The following is a 22,690-nucleotide window of genomic DNA, read 5'->3' as shown; positions in this document are numbered from 1 at the left end:
ACAAGATTATTTGTTTATTATATTAATGCAAGACACAAAACAGACGCTGGTACAAAGCTGCAAAACAACGTTATTTTGCTTTTGTTCGCGAAAGTTAGCCGCGGCTTAAAAACAAGGATTATGGTTTCAGTGGAACTTGCCATTTGAACAAAACAAAATCATAAGACCCTAGAATCTGGAAAAATCTACCAAATAAAAGCCTGTCCAATGCAGAATAAGTTTTTTTTATGGATAGCTTCTGTTGCGGTTCCACCTACGACCCGTGGGAACAAACAACTTCGCTCACCTGAATAAAAAGTAGGTAGTCTATAGCCTTATTCGATAAATGGTCTGTCTAATGCTGAAGTATTCAAATAGGACCAGTAGCTAGTGTTCTCATACATTGTCTCATTATATCGTACTAGTCTCACTTTGCAGAAGAACAAAATGGCTGATTATGAATGTAGAAGTGTAAGAGTATACACAAACAATTATCGACATTGAACAGAGAAAACCTCAGTACATTGGCTTCTTTTCAGGCCAAAGTACGAATGTTTGTAAACATTATATATTTTAAGAAACTCGCAATTTTTCGCAGTGAATGACCTTTTTATTTATTATATAGAAATAAACTTTTATTTTGGCTGAATCATGAAGAAAGAAATGACTAGCAGATGGGTGAAAAATACTTCTGATATCGACTAAATATCTTATCTTTGTAATGTGCGTAGTACAACCATTCTTCTTCATACTGATTTATGAGCGAAAATAAACTATAGGCTCACTAAAAGTTTGCAGTGTGCTCTTAGACTTATAATAAACTGATGAAGACATCCACCACTTAATTGAAGTTTGACCAGAAAAAAAGCTTACCTATTTTATTTTCAGTAAATAATTCTTTCACAAACAATCACTCAACGATCGTATATAAATCAATCAGAAGCTTGATATCAAAAATTGGAAACAAAACACGTTCGAACATAACAGTTTATTTTTGGCGCGAATCGATATTGAAGTTCTGACCTTATACATGTAGATTTGATTTCTAAATGTAGATACTATCTGATCTTTGATGCCTAGTTCAAGTTTTACTATGTTTTACATAGAACTAGAGCAATTACAATGAAGAGATATTCTAATCATGGTTTGTGTGAAGTAGGACAACTTTCACCAATGCATCTTGAGGAAATGCTTCCTCAAGAAGCAGCGGTAATGACCATGCGGTCATTACCGCTCTTTCCTTCTCTCTATGAGAAAGGCCTGTACCTGTGTGATGATGATAACAGATATGATTATGATTGAAAGTATTATCAAATCTAGGCAGAGGTATTGTTTATGACATCGTAATGTAAGTGTCAGCGTTACCATGCTAACCACGACTAGCTGTGGTTGTGGTTTGATGCAACACTGACAGCAATTTGTGTAACTATCTATGTAGCAGGTAGGTATTCTAACTTCTGTGACCTTAGCATTCAGCAATGTGCAGGCATTCCGTATCTAAACATACCTATAAACTCAAGATTCCAAAATCATGTTCAGGTATCTTCACTATTGGTCTACACTAGCCGTTTTCCTGCGGTTTCACCCCCGTCCTATTGGAGCTACTGCCGTTCCGGGATAAAATATAGTCTGTGTTACTTTGGGAGAGTGTTTTAACAGTGGAATAATTTTTCAAATCGTTTCAGTAGTTTTGGAGCCATACTAATACCTACAGATATAGATAAACGACTTCTATAACTTCTCAAAGATATTTTGAAAAGGTTACAATGTTTGCCGACCATTAAAATCCTCATAAAGCACTCAATATCAATATGCCCACTAAAAACATTGACATACATATCAACTCCTTAACTAAGGGCTGATTTTTCAATCATCAGTTAACTTCTATCTGAGGAATAAATATGGCGGTTTGACATATTTTCCATACAAAAGCTGTCAAAACGTCAAAAATATTCCTCAGATAGAAGTTATCTGGCGATTGAAAAATCAGCCCTTAGTATATAATTGAACATACAAAATGTTCAACAAAGTTATTTAATTTCAGTTTTCTGAATACACACACACATATACACTCTAAAACAAATGAATAATTCGTAAAGCACAAAGTTGAAAGTCAAACATATTGTGAAACTGCTGAAAACGATCCCTACGCTTGAAGCAAACATGTCGGACATCCGCAAACTATAGTTTGTATGTAATTGTTTATCGTTAGGAGAGTATTAATTAGACCAGCTACTAACTAATATACTACTAAATAATAATATGTTCATATTATGTCAGTGATTTGTATTTATGGATAGCAAAAGCACATATAGTTTGGTTATCAAAGTTCTCTGCTGTTTGAAGACACAACTTTTAAGGAAAATGGCTCACACTAACTTTCAGGATTCATAATAGTTTTGTAATACCATTCCAGTTTCCGGATGCAAACCTATGTGCCATACACACCCGAATCTTGATTCAAACACAAGATTAATTATTTGAAGTCTATAAATAACTATCTGGATTAGTTAGAAGGCTAACTAACCTTGATATGAACTTTGTGGAATATTTTTAGTTACATGTGTACCAACTTTTAAAAACAGGTAAAATACTAACTTCCGCAGATAAAAACCATAACGAAATAATCTTAGCATTTTCTAATCCATACTCCAAGGTATAGACCGTGCCTCTTGGAACATCCACGCTCACAAAGTAGACTATTAACTTCACTCTAGTACGTCTGACCTCCGGCCGTAATGGCCGAAGCTAATTGGCGACCATACCGTCATCCATACGCTTCGGTAAAATGGAAATCAAAATTGCAAGGAAAAAAACTAGAGGAAAATGGAATTAATTTGCATTTTTATGCTGTTTTCTTTTGAAGGTCTTGCGGCTTTCTGTTTGTAGAATCGGTGTCGGTAGAATCTATCTATCAGTTTTCATCTAGTTCAAACATTTCACTAAATGTAAGGAGTAAGTATTGTCCAATTCGTGTGTATTCTATATCTATACAATATGTCGTTTATTTGAGCATCAATTAGAGTTAGATTACGATATTTAAGCTTAGCACATAAGGCATAACCTGTGATGATGATCATCAGATAGAACTCCAATGATTTTTATTCGAAAGCTCTGAAAATCCTTTAAAAATAACGTTAACTCCCAAATAGATCATAATTTCTATATTTACCGAGATGAAAACACAAACCTACACGGCATATAAGTGTAATATCAAGATTCAATATCCTAATGGTAGCTATACCTACAGGATACATGTCAACCGACACATGATTCCCATTTGTCATAGTTTATTGGCTTCAAAAGTCCCTTATGTCATGTCATAAAGTACCACGAAACTTCTCATCCCTATATTTTATCTATAAAATATGGCTCGCCGTATCCTTCCGTGAAAAGTGAACTTTAGAAGCTTATCATATTTTTACTAAACTAAGAGACTGTTCATGGCTTTGCTCATGTTTTATGTACACCATACATACGTACCGGAACGAATGTGGGTATATTACCTCTATAGTCGGAATCTGAGTACCAGTATTTTACATAGAACGACTGCCTATCTGACCTCCTTAACCCTGGGTAACCCGATACACCTTGGTAAATCTGGTTGTCAGAGTTTCTGGCATCTGACTACCCGTAACGATTGTCACCCTTCCACGGACCAATAACGCCAACCATGCCTTATTCGCCGAGATCTTGCCGAGATCGCTCGACTCTGTTTGGCTCACGGCTGTTTCTTAACTAGGTATGGGCACCCAAAAATTTGTACCTATCGTCCTGTAAACACCCCTATTTTGAGGTACTTTGGCGGTTAAGACAACAGACATACGATTAACACATGACTTCACAGGTGCGTAGTAAAAATTAATTGTCTTGACCCACATCTTGACACGGCAGTCTCACGTTACGTTACACGATTATGTCATCCATCCCCGTCATCCCCTTGTCATTGATACCTTCGCCACGTTGATCCCTCACTCCGCACTGTATATCATTTCTTTGGTCTTCATTATATGGTACATTGTAGTGAGGCGTCACTTGTTTTCCAAGTTCGTTCGAATTACGGTCTCAATTGGATTAAATGTATTTTTTATTAATATGTTCTGTATGTGAGATTGTGTTACCTGCTACCTAATGCAAATAATTTTTTCATGCGAACCATTACAACGATTTCTGCTAAATAATTTTTCGAAACACCATAACTTCAACCTAACGGATGCTGACTTGGCACAGCAGTGGTCGAGCGTCATAAAAGATTGAATCATCAAACGTATCATTGAACAATTTTACGAAAAATATCCCACAACCGAATAAGAACACATTAGGTACCTACATAGATTGTAAAGCACAAATTAAAACATTCAAATGTTGAAAACTAGTAAAATGTTGCGGAAATATTGTTGTTCAAAACAATTTATATTCGTTCCGTTGCCTCCTATTTAATAGACGTTAAAGTCTATAGGTACCTAGGTATACACAAAAGTACATAACAACCTATAAATATGAAAAAGAGTACAATTGAAAACCTCCTCCTTTTTGGATGTCGGTTAAAAAATAACTGGGTATGGTTTCAAAATTATTTAAGCGGTCTTATTATTTCAGACATATTTTTATCAACTGATTTCTTACAGCGTCTGAACACTTATGCAACACAAGAAGTAAACTGAACAAAATCGTAACTGCTGAAAATATTTGAAATCAAACGCGATTTCTATTTTTATGAGCAATTTTAATTTTATTATTTTGTGTATTTTATAGCAGTTACAGCTGTGTTCCTATTAGCTATTTATGTAATACGTTCCCTCGAAACACCCAGTAATAGAGAAGGAAAACCTACCAAAAAAGAATGTACCATTTTCTCTCCAAGTACCTAGAGATCTTGTGAGATTTTGTTTTTTTTTTTGCCATTAAAATACATTATTCTTTTTAACATAAGCTATTTTATCCGAGTACGGGAAGTACGTTTCTTTGAGATACGAGTGAAACCACGAGACTCAGCTAGTACTGATTATACCGAGAAGTCGAGGCAGCATAAATATTTACCCTTCATAAATTCATATTGCCCCGGTTCTGAAGTGTCCAATTATAAGATGCTAATAAGCAATGCATTTTATTAGCCTTGGAAGACCTCACCGTACTTCTTTCAGGACGGAAATAATAACATTCTTATTAGGTACAATTTTCTTCGGGCCTTCTACTGGTACCTTCATTACCCTATTGGTATCTATATTACCTTACTGGTACCTACTTGTACCTATTGATACCTACATTTAAAATTTCTGTCACGTACGGCTGACGATTGGCCCATTCAATAAGGTTCCTTAGAATTTATTTAGTAGTTCCTTTGCGTTTTTCGATAAAAACCTTACTTGAAACTGTTAATTTATAAAAGCGAAAGTAACTTCGTATGTCTGTCACTGAAGGCCATAGGTCATGTCAGATAATTCAGTCTCAAAGCCAAATAATCTTAAGCTGATTAATAGGATTTTAGCCTTATGAAAAAGTTGGGACAAATTCATTATACTACCTTAATTACTTTGAAGGAGATCCATATCACGTTCAATCTCCTGGACGCTGTTTTGAGTTTATATTTTTTATGAAATTCTTGAAAACTAGGTAGGTACGTTAACATTTTTGCCCGGGATCGTAAACTTGGGTAATACGTTATGGTATCTGCCTTAAATATTTATCTAAATATGTTTGTAAAACAAAAAGGTATATTTTTAAATTAACTTTTCAAATACGAAAATAATTTTACAACCTTACATCGAACTGAAGACACTTAAACAATTTAACATGAATGTAGTTTTAACCGTAAAACCAAATTGTTGTTGTTACCGTACTAAAAATAGACGCACTTAAGTACTTAGTATTGCGTTCAACGTTTCTTATACTGATAAATTGCGATTAAAATACAAACTTGACCAGCTACGAAAAATCCTGCTAATATTTTACTGAAAAAATATTTAAAGATATGCTTTAGGTAAACTTTAGTTTTCAAATAAACTTCCACCACAAGAAAATAACGTCAAACCAGCAATCTCCGATACAAAAACAACATCCGAATCCTAAACCCAGAATCGGAAATAAACATAAACCGAACTGCGCACAACATCCGAAAAACTTTCTAAAAAAATATCCCGAAACCACCACTGCAAAAATTTAATAAAAAATCAACTCTATTTTGTATATCAAAAGGTTGAAAGTAAAAGTAACATACCTGGACCCCCTTTTCTTCGGTATCAGACATCAGTAGTGTGTTGAAAAGACTTGTGTACGTACGTCCAGTGACCAGGAGAGTCGGGAATGCAATGAAGGAACCGCGGCTTGGTAGGGAAGCCGTATTGTGGGTGAGACGGACAGTGGGCTTTATAAACATTGATACGATTCGTATGAAATTAAGCGATTCGGATTGCTTATGGATACAGATGGTAGTTTTTTATTTACACAAGTTTCATGGAATAAACGTCAAAACGTAAAAGTTACCGGCAAAACGAATCGTTTCTTGTTTATAGGATCTAGTATTGATGTAATGAGAATTAGGTAGTTTATTTTGACAGTGTGGAAATATTTTGTGGTGACAGATAAAAATTATACAATAATTTTCCAAAACTAATCCTAAATCCTAATTCTAAATTTAAGGACTGTAAGTAGTACAGTTGAACTGGTTTGTGACACTCTACTAGTCGAGATTTTCTGGACAATACCGACTACCTATAAAATACTGAAAAAATACCTATAAAATACTGAACCAAATCTCGAGGGGTGATTTTCATTTCCACACTTCTTGTAATGTCTCAGTACAAAAACGACGAACAACTGCGTCACACCACTCCAGCGTTCAAATGTTTCAGTGTGCGCCGTCCTCAGAGATTGTTTAGCAAACTCTATCACAGAGTGGAAAACTCGATATACATACACAAACATGTAAAATGTACGCACACGATATTTTTCATCTGGTTACCATGGAGATCAATGATCCGTGCAAATAAGATTATTATCAACTGAAGGTTTTTCTTTGTGTATTCTACTGATATTTTTGTGTATTTTTTCGGTCAAAATATTTACGTGTATAAGAATTTCAGAAGAGGTAAAGAGGATCAAGGAGGGGCAAGCTGAAGTGGCAGTGGGCTGGCCATATTAGCCGAAGAACCGATAACCGTTGGGGTAAACGAGTTCTAGAGTGGAGACCACGCCTCGGCAAACGTAGTGTAGGACGTCCTCAGGCACGGTGGAGTGATGACTTGCGCAAGACGGCTGGCAGGAGCTGGATGCGAGCAGCCGAAAATCGATCTCAGTGGCGTGCACTTGGAGAGGCCTATGTCCAGCAGTGGACTGCTATAGGCTGATGATGATGATGATGATGATGATGAAAGAGGATATGTTTTTTACCTGCTAAAGGGTACCGGTTATTAGTTTACAAATACACACTGTAGTTGATTATTTATTCTTCTCCTCGTTTTCATGACATTTCAATGCGGAAACCAAATAATAGTTAAAAAAGGCTGACGAGAAAAATAAAAAAATTGGTTCGCAGAGGAGGGACCAATTGATGGTTCTACAAAAAAGCCGTAGAATATAGTAATAGCTTCCTTTTTTGAAAATCGGTCAAAAACAAAACCGATGACGTCATAATATAACGCTAACAAGATCCAAGTCTCTGATGGTTTAAGCCAATCTGCAGTATATTCAACTTTCGGCGTCGTGTGACCAGTCACGTATACAACAATAAACAAAATTATTCAATCAACTAAGCTTCCTTAGGAAAATAAGGAAATATCTACTTTCCCATTACAGAAAAGACGTGGTGGCCTAATGAGTAAAGCACTAACCTCTCAATTATGAGTGTGATTCGATTCCAGGTCAGGCAAGGAACGAATACAACTTTTCTAAGTTTGTATGTTTACTACTATATTTTCGAAGTCACTTGGACACGAAATCTCGAGGAAACCTGGACTATAAAGTCTAGTATCACCAACCCGCGATGATTAACGCTTAATCCTTCTCTATGCGAGAGAAACCTGAACCATCCTACTGGATGATAAAAAGGCTGATGACCGTGATGAAACTTTATTTTTAATATGTTTTCCTTATTTTCAATAAACATTTGATTCTTCATCCATATACCTAAGCATTCTTATAATACCCCTGACCTTATGAGAGAGTAAAAAGAAAAAAATAAAGGTACCTACGATCTATGGATGTTAAAAATACATCCCTGCGTGCTGATAGTCACGTAGAGTGTAGGCTGAGCGAGGTGAGATGTTATCGAGAATAATATTGTCTACTGCAGGTATATTATGAGATTTAATTATTTTCTTCACGATTTGAAAGATAGAACTTATCACTTCTATGTTTTCAATGAAGATGAAATTATTGTTTTAGGATTGCAATCTGACTGTCCATGAATAGCACCAGTATTAGCTTTGTTAATAAGTCCGCAAGACATCTATGTGTACATTTTTTTTTTCATGAAATAACTGCTACTTAACTAAAGTTAATATTATCTACTGAAACCACAACTGAAACTGAAGAACGAAGAATCTCTTTGAGCAAACAAAAACAGTTCACAATCATAAAATTCGCAACCGTTTCGCGAGTATATGGACGACCGAATGACGAAATATGTATTGGCTATAAAATATATTATGGAAATCTGTTATCACCAGCCTTCCAGACTGGAAAAGGGCTACAGTTTGTTTACCATGAAACCGATCAAACAATAATGCTAATAATAGCAACTACCCAAGATCAATGAACATCCAACTCACACTAATTGGATCAGGTCCCGCCTTGCCAAATGTACGAATTCAGTCCAATTATGTTTGAATACAAACTTGTATCTTACTGTGCGTCCTATATGAGCTAATTTAGATACCAACGCAAAGCAGTAAGGTAAGTTTGATGCGAAAACAAAAGACATTCGAAATTCTTGAAGTGGCCTACGTGACCAAAGGGAGATAAGGGACAATATGGCGACCAGTCCCGAAGTATATCTTTGAAATCGCTTCGGGTCTCTTCGCGTTCGCATTGATTCGCCCACTTAGGACGCACCCTTAGCAGCACAAATTACGTTAGGTACTTCGAAGTTTAGCATCGAAGTCTAGTACTGCACAAATTGATTACCAATTAATTGTAGCGGTTCGGGAATACTTCGGGAGACTGACAACGAGATAAATGTTACTTTAGGGCGAAGTAATCAAAAGGTAGTTATTTATCTTTTTAGATTTTCAATTTGTTTTGTAGTAGTTTTGTATTTGATATGGAAGTTTCATTATTTACCTATTACTAACAAAAAAAGTAAAAAGTATTTTCTGAAGAGGTCTTCATTTAAAAAGACAACTGAGACAATTTGAGGTTGAAAAACGAAGCATCGTCGTGCCTTCGACAAGACGAATCAAAGGCACAATGACATTGCCTACCATTTTTCATACTTTTTCTTCATTTTAACGTCAATTACTAGGGATAAAAATTATAAAGAACAAACCAAAATACAAAACAATAATCCTCAATAGCATTACTTAAGCCGAACCATGAAAATGTACGCTACAATCCCGTAACTAAACATTGTAGGAACACTTCGACACACTTCTAGTTTGTGTCCAATTGCGCAAAATTATTGCCCACGAGTGGGAGGAGCTATTTTTGATGCAGTTAGTATGTATGCGGTACCCATACTACTATACACTTCGATGTTATGAATGAAGAATTACGTTGTTTTAAGGCTATTTGACATAACTATATGAAGAAGGCTCGCTAGTACCTTGATGATTACCTTAAAGCTTAAACGAGTTCACGGTCATGATCAAGTAAGTTATACATGAACTACAGACGAATTTCTTATATTGATTGCCATTACCGAACTTGTTTTTGATAGAAATTGGAAGGAAAGAAAGATAAGTGTCCTCTCTTGGAGGTGGGCGCTAATGGCTGCGACACAGTATTTTTTTTTACTAATGCGGCTGTTAACGAACAAAATTTTTCTGTAAATGTGCTTTTTGTTCCAATAAATATTTTTGTATTTTTTGTATTTTGTATTGCAGGAATCTCCTTAAAAAGGCATATTTTTAAATCAGAATTAGAGACAAAATAAAATTAAAGTCAATCAAAAAATATTAAAATTTAGAATTAAAGTCAATCAAAGGTAAAGAGATATTCATTTATGAAAATCTTTGATTGGAATTGGCCTTATTTGGTAAAAATAGGCAGGCAGAAGTTTTTATAATTTGTTCCCATATTTCTCTAAAAATAGGCATTCTTTTTCATCCTATCATGCAACTCCGTCTACCTTCTACGAAACTGCATACCACACACACAAAACAATACCTAGACAGTCTTCCAATTGTCCGTAATTAGGTCGTCTCGTAATTACAGCACATCCTTCTAAGAAACGAGGAAAATGTCCGGATAAGGGTGACCATGTTTTATGTATTCCGTGTAGGATGTTCATTTGGTATGCGCTTACGGAGTAGGAGTCGGTTGGGGAGTAATTTATGTTCGGGAGTTTCTGCGGTTAGGGGTAAAAGTGTGGGGAAATTTTGTTTCGGAGTTTTATGTGGTTGTGTGGTTGTTTTATTATTTAATTGTATTTTGGTTAAATTGTTTTCCATCTGATTATACTTAGGGACTTGTTTAATCCAGTTCTTGTTATTGTAAATGCAGTTTAGTTAACAGCTCTGGGTTACCATATGTTTTTGAGATTTTTTCTCGTAGGTAAATATAATTTGTACCTTTAAAAGGGCCTGAGTAGAAAGTCTGTTTTAAATAAAATAGCTTTCTGATAGAAAGGAAGCATATAAGCATATAAGTTTACAAGGACTCCAAACCTACCATTCAACTTTTGATTCTAAAATTCATTCATAGCTCAGATCTCGCGTACAAACCAATACAGGAATACATCATTCAAGAACACACTTTTGTTTACATTAAATATGAATAACAAAATACCATCTACTTACTAAGAATAACTTCTAACCTTTAAGCGTTTGCAGCGCCATCTACGTTAGCTTAGCGGTAACATTTGGAACTTTTCAGCGCGTTTGCTTCAGTGGTTCAGGGAGGCTGAAGTTTCAGTGGGTGTTGTTAGTGTTGGTTGTAGCCGCTTAGAAGCGCTGCAAGCGCTTTATTGTGGAAACTTAACTAACTTAACTTTTAACTGCCTCGTTGGTCTAGCTGTCGCAAGTGCGGCTGCTGAGCACGAGGTCTCGGGTTCGATTCCCGAGTCGGGCCAAAATCGCTTTGTGGGTTTTAGAAGACTTTCACAAAGCAGCCCGGAGCCTGGAAGCTGGTGATTGATACACCCGTGCATCGGAGAGCACGTAAATGTCGGTCCTGCGCCTGATCTCTCTCCGGTCGTGTCGGATTACCGTCCCATCGGGCTATGAGAGTTAAGGAATAGTGAGTGCACCTGTGTCTGCGCAAATGCTCGTGCACTATAATATGTCCTGCGTAGTTGGCTAATCTCCTTACATGAGAACAGCCGCCGTAGCCGATAATCGGCTAGGAGGACATCATCATCATCATTGTGGAAAGTACGTAGAACTAAATGAATGAATAGGTGAGAATTTATGGATTTGTTCATTTACCTATCGGAAGATATATTTTTGGACGATCTGTTCATTAGGTATAACCGGTGTACTTTCAAGGAATCTAGATTTAAGTCCTTGATTTAAACTACCTAGGTACTACTTATTATTACACTTACTACTACTTATTATACTTTGTTGCTTTTCTGGAAGACTGCTTAGCGATTCTATATATCACGCTAATATTATAAAGGCGAAAGTCTTTGTATACTGAGCGTAACTTCTACACAACTAACGGAGCCTCGTGATCTGAGATTTATTCCGACCTTCATCCAGCTCCTGAACAATAAAAAGTCTATTACATCCAGTGCGGTTGATTGACAATTGCATCACGTGCAGTCACTGACAAGAACACTTCCTATTTAACTACGACAGGCGATTAACTGATTACAAAGATCAGCGATTTGAGAAGACGGCCTATAGGTTATAGTCAGATGCTTTTCGCAACTGTTGAGGTTTTGATAGTGTGTCAACCTACCCCTGTGGTCAACCATCCCGGTATCCTCCAAATTTTTCCTATATATTGGAAAATTTGAGGAAGTCAATTAAACAGATTTATCTTGTTTGGGAATGGGTTCCTTAAAATGTAAAAAAAAACTTACTTATTTTTTATCACATTTTTGTGCAGTCCCATTTCGAATGAACACACATTCTAATAAGGGATGCCTCACTTTAATAAAAATCGCAAAGCAAAAAAAAACACATTAAGTAGGTATAAAAAAAACACAAAAAACTTTGCAAATTCCAAAATGTCTAGAACACTCCAGACCCTAATACAATCTTGCTCCAGTCTGGAGCTTCTAGAGCAGAAAGTAACAAATGAACTAAATTGAGGTTCTTTTCATACTCTTTGTGAGCATCAACAAGTTGATTACATCAGCGAGGGGCTCGTCCGTCTGCCTATTCTTAGGTCTGGAGACATCAGTAATTGGAAGATGTAAGCCACTGGGCTATTTCCATTGTGCAATGCTGCCCACGCAATAATGCGATGTCTTAAGTATTTATGTAAATAGGGATCTTGGATTGTGTCGCCATGTCAGACACACCCCCTAAAATTAATAGAAAAAGCTGTTGCTGTGTTTTCGATCTGTTCTTGAGAAAACTAATTTCCGATTCCTTATAAAACGTAGTTAGTCTGTGACACAAAATCAAATAACGTGATTTTCTATTTGTAAATTAATTTTCGAAATACTTAGGTTAAGTACTTAGACATAGGGTCCACAGACTATAACTCTGTATTAAATTAGTATATATGTAGATTGATGTTCATAATGCCTATGATATTTTTCAGCACACGGAATGATCAGCAGCATTAAAAAAATTACGAGAAAATATTATTATCCGAAATAAGACCACCCAGGAAATCGACCTTTCACAAAGTGGAATAAATAAAGACGCCATTAAAGAAACGTGAGCATCATGCCAATCGGGCCACAGACGAAACAACTCCCATAATCCATTAGCCATAATTCCTGAACGAAAACAATGTGCCTCATATCATCAATCAGTCAAAAACGAGACAAGTACTCGTAATTATCTCCGTTAAACCAAAAATACGAAAGAAATAAAAACCAATAAATCTCTGTTAAACCAAAAATACGAAAGAAAATTAAAATCTCGTTCAACAATGGTTTAGCAGAAGTATTTTTACAACTGTAACGACAGGCGGAGGCTAAAAATAACTAAATCGCTTGTCGTCTGCAATTATTCTATTGGATGCGCGAGCGCAATTGGTTAAGGTGGTTCTACATGCCGATGCTATTGCCCTTTTTGTTAAAGTTTATTTTAAAGCGATCAACATTCTTTACATTAATTTTAAATATGTTGTGTTAAAAATGTATGTACAAGAATATAATTAATTTGCATTGAAAGAAAAATGTATATAACACAAGAGCTGTCATTTCTTAAAATTCTAATGTCTTCATGGTAGGGAATCCTACTAATATTATAAACGTCAAAGTTTGTGAGAATGTATGGATGTACGTTTTTTATTCTTTCACGGAAAATAGTTATCATAAAGTACTCGCGTTTGGCATGTAAGCCCATTTTAAAAGTCATCTTGCCTTGTGAACATTAAAAATATCTTTGAATGCTCTGATATTTTCAATGTATATTAGTGAGATTTAAAAATACATGTTTATTTTTATATGGGCGTTTAATCTGGGATTAACTTCAGCTGATATTGAACTCATGGTGTTGATACACGTGCTTTCGTGTACGTAATTTTATTTTACTATTGATTGCTGCAATGGTATGGTTTTCTACATGTTTGGAGTAAAATGTAGGTGGAGGAGTAAAGTTCAGAAGCTAACCTAAACCTGCTGTAATTTGATAAAAGTTGTGGTTAATTCTTAACCATACTTCAATGTTTTCAACGAAGCGTTTATCTGTAGGTATTCTTATGGATTTTTGGTGACATTAACCTAAACTAAACTATCATATATGTATTGATAGTAAGATAATAAAGGATCTGGAAAACCTTAAAAGCGTCTGTAAATTATGTTTTTATAGGCTATACCGATTCTAAGATGAATGGACAGTTATAATAAAATGATAAGTTGATGTCAGAATCGTATTTCTTTAACCACATTAAACCTATTCCAATCTATATACCAATAAAACCATTACATATTACCTAAGCCAATTGAATCGTATTAACTCCTGAAATACATCGATGTTTCACCACATGTATCGTCACCCGTCGGTTCACATCAAAGACTATATCTTTCGCACATGCAGTATGTATGTTTAAATGGTTCAAATTAACTAGATTACCACATACTAGAGTTCAATGTGATACGACCTTATGTAGAGTTCGAACTTGGAAAGTGCCAATATCATAACACGATAAGTGTGGACTACTCGAGTGCATTTTGGACATATATATTCAAATTCAAAGCATTTTATTTCAGAAGTCATGATATATTGATATAAGTAATTATTTAGTAATCTGTGATAATGAGGAAATACATAGAGAAAATCTAAGAGGTTTTCGAAGTCGGGAACCATCTTCGTATACTTAGTAGGTAATATAAAATTTATACTTTAGGACAATAGAACTTTAGGACAAAATATATTTCAGAAAGACATACTTTTTTCATATTTTTATTATTTTATTAACGTGCAATAATTTCGAAAGCTGTATCAGTTTTATGCACGTACCGTATGTTTTATGTAGGTATATTATCTATACATATAATAAATCTGTAAAAAAACTGTGTCTGTACATTGAATATATTTAAAAAATAATAATTGGGTGGGGTTTAGAAACAGTAATGGAGCACAAATCCAAAAAAAAAATTCTGTCTGTATGTCTGTATGTCTGTATGTCTGTATGTCTGTTTGTTTGTACACGCTAATCTTCCGAACTACTGAACGGATTTCAATGATTTTTTCTTTGTTGTGTCAGTATTAAGCCTGGTCAACATATAGGCTATAATTTATCTTCGAAACTTGAAGACCTGATGCAGAACACCAACAGACCAACAAAACTATAAGAGATACAAAAATGGTGTCATGGCAAAAATTGTTTCATGTGATGAGCATTTTCAGCTGAGATAATAAATTTGAAGATCTGGAACACCTGATGTGGAACCCCAAGAGCCCAGCTTCTCTGTACCATATACAGGTATGCCGTTTTAGCAAAAGTTGTTCAATTTGATAAGCACTTTCTATTGACTTATACAAATTGAAGATCTAAAACACCTGATGTGGAACTCCAGGGGCCCAGCTAGACTATAGCATATAGAGGTATGACGTTTTAGCAAAAGTTGTTCAATCTGATAAGCACTCTCTGTTGACTTATAAAAATTGAAGATGTACAACACCTGATGTGGAAACCCAGGAGCCCAGCTAGACTATAGCTTATAAAGATATGACGTTTTAGCAAAAGTGGTTCAATCTGATAAGCACTCTCTATTTTGACGTATAAACATCGAAGATCTGGAACACCTGATGTGGAACTTCAAGAGCAATACTACACTTGAAATGTATAGAAATGAATGTTATGAAATAGGTATGGTGAATCAAAAAAAGTAATTAGTCCGTCTTTTAGATAACCCTAAAATAATGGACACGTATTTTTTCTTTTCTCCTTCTCACAAACAAATAATAACGAAGATATAACACGCTTGAATTTTGTGTTAAGTCACTGCTTAGTACAAATTTTACATACCTAGACGTGGCGTCACGAGCCCCCTCTCTCCGATTTTTTTGCGTTATATATATATATCTCATTATTATTTTGTATGTCTCTTCCAGACCTCGGGACTACAGAGTTCCGAATTTTTGGGAGGCAAACGTGAGGCCAAAGCCAACACGCTGAAGCCCTTTTGAGACAACTTTAAAGAAATGGTGACACAAAACCGACAATTATCCCTTTATACACTATAGAAATGAACCCAAGGACAATCCCCGGTGAACGTCGTTAAAAAAAAAGACAATCTGTGCTATACCATTGCAAACTGTGGATGAATACTATTTGGGCTATTGTGATGGGATGCTAATAGACTAGGAATGGGGAAACTACGGGAACTATGGCTCCTGCCGATGACAATGTATTAGATACATGTAAAAATGGCAGGTGGAGACTCGCCAGCTCACTTACTGGGCCCCCGGGAATCTGTCACTGAATAGCAACAAAAGGGCAACAGGGACATGAGCGGCTGAAGTGTGAGGATACCTCGGCGGATTTTAAACGCAGATTACGCGCTCCCTGTGGGTCACTTACCACGAGGCACCTATCCTCCGAGCAGGGCTACTACCCCTCCTCAAGCGACTCCACTCTGGATGGTCAAGCCAAGCCAGAGGCGTTAGACCTACCCCCGTCATGGTTCACTCCGACCGCTCGGAGATGGGGGACAGTATACTCTCCCTGGAGAACTCAGTATATATGCCCCGCGGGGTCGCTACTCCCCGTCATCAGCCTCAGATATCCTGCGATGCTTATATCTCATTATTATTGTCGTTATTATCTCAAGAGCCTTTGTCCCAATTATGTTAGGGTCGACTTCCAGTCACGATGCAACTGAGTACCAGTGTTTTAAAAGGAGCGACTGCCTATTTGACCTCCACAACCCGGTTAACCGCTCAACCCCCAACACCCCTCGGTAAAACTGGTCAGACTTACTGGGTTCTGACTACCCATAACGGCTGCCAAGAATTTTCAATGACAGCCGGAACCTACAGTTTAACATCCCCTCCAAATAACGGTCATTGGTATCCAAAATATACGTAGAAAGTACATACGAACTTAGAAAAGTTGCATTGGCAGGTACTTGCCAGACCTGGAATTAAAGACGCACGCTCATACTTGAGAGATTGGTTCTCTACCCACTAAACCACCACGACTTCCACTAAGTCATCACGACTTTGTCATCTCAGTAACATTTAATGTTTTTTTACGTAATAATACGTGTAATATTTTTGCCACACACAACTTAAATGCGGCCTAATTAGAATCACTACTTTTATCCCTATGGTCACGTCTATTGCGGTTCAGTTCTCAGCGTTTTGTTTAGTCTGCTGTGCTTTTGCCGTTAAAGTACAAAAATTAAATATATGGAACATTTCTAATGGCTATGCGTATTCCGTTGTTTTCAAGTCAACGGGCCCTTAAAATTCAATATCAGACGATTCAGATCTTTGATTTTGCTGACCCCGTAGTCGCTGGCATAAGGGACAGGGTCCGCGTACGAAGTCGCGGGCAGAAGCTAGTTTATCTAATAAAAGTACACAGGAGTTCCGAAACTAGTTTGTGGTCAGCTCCAGAGGTCATAAATCGTAAATATAAACATTTTACACATCGAATACTCGTAAAACATTATTCATTAAAACTTCAGATTAGTTTTATACTTAGCTAAGATATTAATGAGGACAAATAACAGTTAAAAACTATATGTAAAAATAGTTTTATGATGAAAATGAAACGTTGTACCATACATAAAATTGATATTATGTCAATACATAATATATAGAATACTAGCCGTTTTCTCGAGCCTTATGTTATTCGGGAATAGTGAAAGTATTGTAGAAATCGGTTCAGTAGTTTTGAAGTATTTAAGGTACAAAAAGACAAAAAAAAATCTGTTAATTTTATTAGTATGGATGATGATGATTTTTATAAATACTCGCTAATTTCACGTTCCTTCATGTTTTCCTTAAACTGGAAATAGTATCAGAAACTGAAAAAAACATCAAATAAAAGCCGTAACTGCCCAAATAGAACTGAATTGGCATAAATTACCTGAAAACTCAATTTTCATCCGAACATTTTTTGAGAGACGTCCTAATTTGACCTCTCTGAAACAAAATTGACCTTACTCCGATCTAACTTGAATAAACTAATATACAAACTGTAAATAAAACTGCTACGAAATAAGGAAAATGTTTTACGTATTTAACGTATTAGAACCATTAAATCTCTGTATGTACCTATGTACTAAAACTAACACGGCTTTTATTTGGACATCTTTCGCATTACGGGTAGTAGGTCGGTACAGAAGCCAGTAATTCTGATAACAAGTCTTACCTAGGTTGCAAAGGTAAAACTGCGTAACTGGCTCCTTTTAAAACAATGGAACTCAGCTGCATCCGGTTAGACTGGAAGCCGCACCCAACATACTTGGGAAAAAGCTAGGCAGATGCTAGATAGGTATATGTATATCTAAAAGAAAAGTTGAAATATCTGTATGTATGTACTAAAACAAGAGTTATGTCCTTGAAAATGCGTGCGTACGAGTAACGTAAACAGTACGTTAGTTTGTTTGTTTTCACTATAAACGCATGTAACTCGTATCTGTGGTTAACATGGGACCTATACGTGCTTTTATCTGCCTATCTTTTTGCACTTTACATAATCGAAGATTATACTGAAATCATATTTTGTAAATATTACTTACCTACATATTGGCAATCTTATTATGTACCTAAATTAATGGAATATACTAATCATCAATAAATTAATTAATCATCATCCTCCGAGCCTTTGTGTTGTTATGTTGGGGTCGGCTTCCAGTCTAACCGGATTCAGCTGAGTACCAGTGCTTTACAAGAAGCGACTGCCTATCTGACCTCCTCAACCCAGTTACCCGGGCAACCCGATACCCCTTGGTTAGACTGGTGTCAGACTTACTGGCTTCTGACTACCCGTAACGACTGCCAAGGATGTTCAATGACAGCCGGGACCTACAGTTTAACGTGCCATCCGAAACACAGTCATTGGTGTCTATGATATACTTAGAAAGTACATACAAACTTAGAAAAGTTGCATTGGTACTTGCCTGACCTGGGATCGAACCCGCGCCCTCATACTTGAGAGGTTGAATATATTATAAATTATACTTCGGCCGTTCAGAGAATGCGTTCCTGACACCTATCAGTTATATAGTCACGACTAGTGATGGGCACAACATAACACTGAGTTCGTTACCGTTCCTTCAAAATGAACCGCCGCATTATTTTAAGATTATTTTCGTTTTAAATTGGCGGAATCATTTGTTTTATATTTTAGTTATTTAAGTGGAAACCAAAAAAAGGTAATATTCATATAATAAAATTGTTTTATTTATTCTTTGTTACAAGTACATTGAATTGAATGTGCGAACAGAATATTAATCAGACTCCGATTTGCTTGAGGAGGTGGTGTCTTCATCATCATCTTCGCCTACATGTATAATTATATTATTATCAATAACAGAATCAATCCTGATATCTCGGTCTAACAAAAGCCGGGTAATCAAATAAAAACAGATCGAAAACACTTGAAAAACGTAGTCTATGCGCACGAAACGACAACGGACGACTGTTTTAGCGTCACAAAATGGCGGCCCATAACGCCATTTGGGGTTACCATTTTTAATCTAAGTATAAAAATGCGGTTTGGTCATAGTTTTATTTTTATATTTCATAAACGTTATAATTAAGTCTTATAGTCCATTATTTTCCAATTCTTAAAAAGAAAATCAAAACGTATTATTTTATATTATAACTGTATAAGAACAGATTACGATACTTGCCTGTTATTTTTAGCACAGCACTACAAAATATAAACCGCTGACATAACCTTGTAATAGCGCAGTATAGATTTAGAAAAATATTGTTTACCAAGTTATTTGACACTCAGTTTGGCACAAAATTATAACATTCATTGATTATTGATATAATAATGTTGTTTTAATGCTCCTCAATTGTTAAAACGGTAAACAACCAGCAAAAATATTTTTATCGTAACTGCAACGCCATTGCAAAGTTACGTCGTCAGTTCAATCGCGACGTGTCAGGAACGCATTCTCTGAATGGCCGAACTATAATTAATGATCCGCCCTATTGACATTGATGGTCTCTCATCCACAGATCGACCGTGCCGAACGTAGCTTAAGCTTAAGATAGATTGACCCGTGTGGCCGTCACTTATTATGTCAAACCTCTGAAATGCTGAAACTATTAAGAAGCCACCCTAAGGATAGCTATTAGTTTACTTCAGGACCCATGAAATATTTCTTAAAAAACGCGAATGAAACCTTAGGAAAAAGCTAAAGCTAGTAACTTCGCAAAAATCCTGAAACAAACGTTACAGTAAACAATGTAATTATCGCGAAGAGTTATAAAATCTATTCGACAGTTGTAACAACGAGCTGCACAAACAAACAATAGAGTCGCACAGCAATAAAGTCGCGGTATTTATTACTGTGCACACGTATGCCAGACAAATAAACAAACCATGTTGGTTTGTTATAAACTTCGAGTACGGAGAAATTTTAATGTAAAAGCAATGAAATGTTATCGGAAAATGTATGAAAATGAAAATAGTATTTGTTTTCTTCGTATTTTTTTTTTACAGGATTTCGCATAGTCCCAAAAGATGGGTGCGATTACAAGTAGCCTATTTATCATAGCCAAGGAACTGTCTATCTACTTCCATGTCGAATCATCTCAATCGTATCAGCAATTCTACCGTAAAGGCACAAAAAACAGACACAATCACTTCCCAAGTTATAAAACAAATATATTTTCCACAATAACACTGAAAAAATCGTAACTTATTACTTCTATAAATTCCTTTAGTACCTAACTACAACCTACGTGGCATCTAAAGTCGATTTCGGCCACGGCGGCTGTTCCCATATAAGGAGATCAGGGAGCTGCATTGAACATACTATAGTGCACGAGCATTTGCACAGACACAGGTGCACTCATTATTCATTCACTCTCATAGCCGTAGGCATGGCAAGACCACAGAAGACAGACAGCGGAGACAGACCACAGCAGTGTTTAGAAGCAAGTAGCTTAGCTTACAAAGTATAATGCACTTCCGTATACTGTTAGATAGAAGTGTAATGTAAACAATTTTATTATAGTGTGTAATAAAGTGTGTCATCGTAGTATATAAACAAATCACTATATCGTTATTAGTGTACATTCTAATAATATCAACTGCAGAAAATGCAGCGATCGCAATACATTACTTAGGGTTGTACCTGTACTCGTTGATAAAAAAATGTTAAGATTTGTCAAAAATCTTCAAATGGAGAATGGCATGTTAATAACAGAAAATCCATAGATACTAGTAGATTTCTATGTCAATATCTATACGAGTTCTAATATCATAATGAAAGATGAAGTCTTCATCTTCATCATGAAGAGTTTGTTTGTTTGATTTGCTTGAACAAGCTCATATCAAGAACCGCTGGTCCGAATTGGAAAATTCTTTCAGTGTTAAAAGCCCATTTATTGAGAAAGGCTTTAAGCTACTTTTCATCTGGATGCGCGGAATATTTCCCATGGGGCGTGGTTTTGACTTAACCATTTGATTGGTAAAAAGACAACAATAAATTTTACACTATCGAAAATACCATTAAGGTATGCTAATCCAATAAGCTTATTAGCATACCATCTTACAAAGAAATGCAGGCCAAGGATAAAACGCAGTACACATTCATACACTGCCAACCCTATGCCACGTGATCTTGTCAACGTTACACCTCCTTGCCAAATAATGTGACCAGTCTAGCCTACACATACCGAACATAAAATAGGGAACAGAATATCTAGTGTAAACAACTCATTGCTTGTGGAGTTTATTGTGATGTGAAAAAGTGTTCTGCAAATTGTTGTAGCTGAATCAAATCCGAAGACTTTCTGGCTCTTTCTGACCCATAAAGACAATAAAAATAATAATTTATATAATAGTGCTTTCGGAAGCAGAGAGGAATTCCATTACATATAGGCGGTCACCCATCTTGAAATCGGAAACGCCAAACACTAAACATAGCGTAGGTAACCCTGCGGCAGCTTGGTTTGATCGATCAAGCGACAAAACTTAAACTTGACTTCAGAATGAAATAGAACTTACGGTATTTTAGAGTTATAAGAGCTAAAAGAAGATGTTATCTACTAATATTAATATTACAAAGCTGAAAAGTTGGTTTGAACGCGCAAATCTCAGGAACTACTAGTCTGAAATATCTTTCAGCATTAAATAGCCCAGTTTTTCTCAGGGTGTCCGAATCGGGTGAAACCGCTGACGGAACCCAGTAAAGGTATAAAGCATACCTTCTGCAACAGTCTACCTACATTGACCAGCTGTTAGTCTAGTCTAGACAATAATTTAGTACTTATTTATACGCGCATAAACCACGAACAGACGTTTATAGTCTCTCCTGAGTTATGGCTTCTGATTGTTGCCTGCTTTTGTGCTGGTTTAGCGCTATTTTATTTAGCGTGTTTGAGGAAAACTGCAGTAAGCGTCGTTTTTTTGTTTTTCTTTTCTTGTAACAAAAAGGTGATGTTTTTCAGCAAAAAAGGCTGTAGGAATGAAGCAAAAGTGGTAGAACAGTGTATTGTGTATTTATATGAAAATTATGTCGTGCCAGAACAACTAGATGGATGGATTTTATTGAAACTTGACTGTAATATAGCTTTTACAACAGGATTAAATATAGTCTACTTTGTATCCAGGAACGGGAAGAAATTCCCCCGCAAAGCGGGTAAACCACGAGGAATACCTCCTTATTAATTTATAACAAGAACATCATTTCTCTCAGTCGTCCAGCCGCCACAAGCCGCTTCGCTCCACTCACAAACAAAAATACAACATACATAATAATATTAAAATAAATGATTATTTCCAG

The 22,690-nt window shown here is 36.1% G+C and overlaps 1 protein-coding gene across 12 annotated transcripts in view; it reads right to left on the bottom strand.

The window, feature by feature from the left end:
- Nucleotides 1-22,690, bottom strand: part of LOC124630273 (uncharacterized protein ZK1073.1) — a 51,265-nt gene that overhangs the window by 16,739 nt on the left and 11,836 nt on the right. For 2 of the 12 annotated variants that reach the window (XM_047164085.1, XM_047164086.1), the window contains exon 1: nt 6,197-6,287. The exons of the other annotated variants lie outside the window; for them this stretch is intronic. In XM_047164085.1, the coding sequence (XP_047020041.1) occupies nt 6,197-6,226 (30 nt within the window). In that variant the 5' untranslated portion in view covers nt 6,227-6,287. Of the gene's footprint in view, nt 1-6,196; nt 6,288-22,690 lie in introns of those variants that run through there. 12 annotated transcript variants of the gene reach the window in all.

This window comes from Helicoverpa zea, chromosome 5 (assembly GCF_022581195.2).
Source record: "Helicoverpa zea isolate HzStark_Cry1AcR chromosome 5, ilHelZeax1.1, whole genome shotgun sequence".
Classification (NCBI taxonomy): Eukaryota; Metazoa; Arthropoda; class Insecta; order Lepidoptera; family Noctuidae; genus Helicoverpa; species Helicoverpa zea.
Note: the sequence above shows the minus strand (reverse complement) of the source record. Positions and strands in the feature narration are given on the sequence as shown.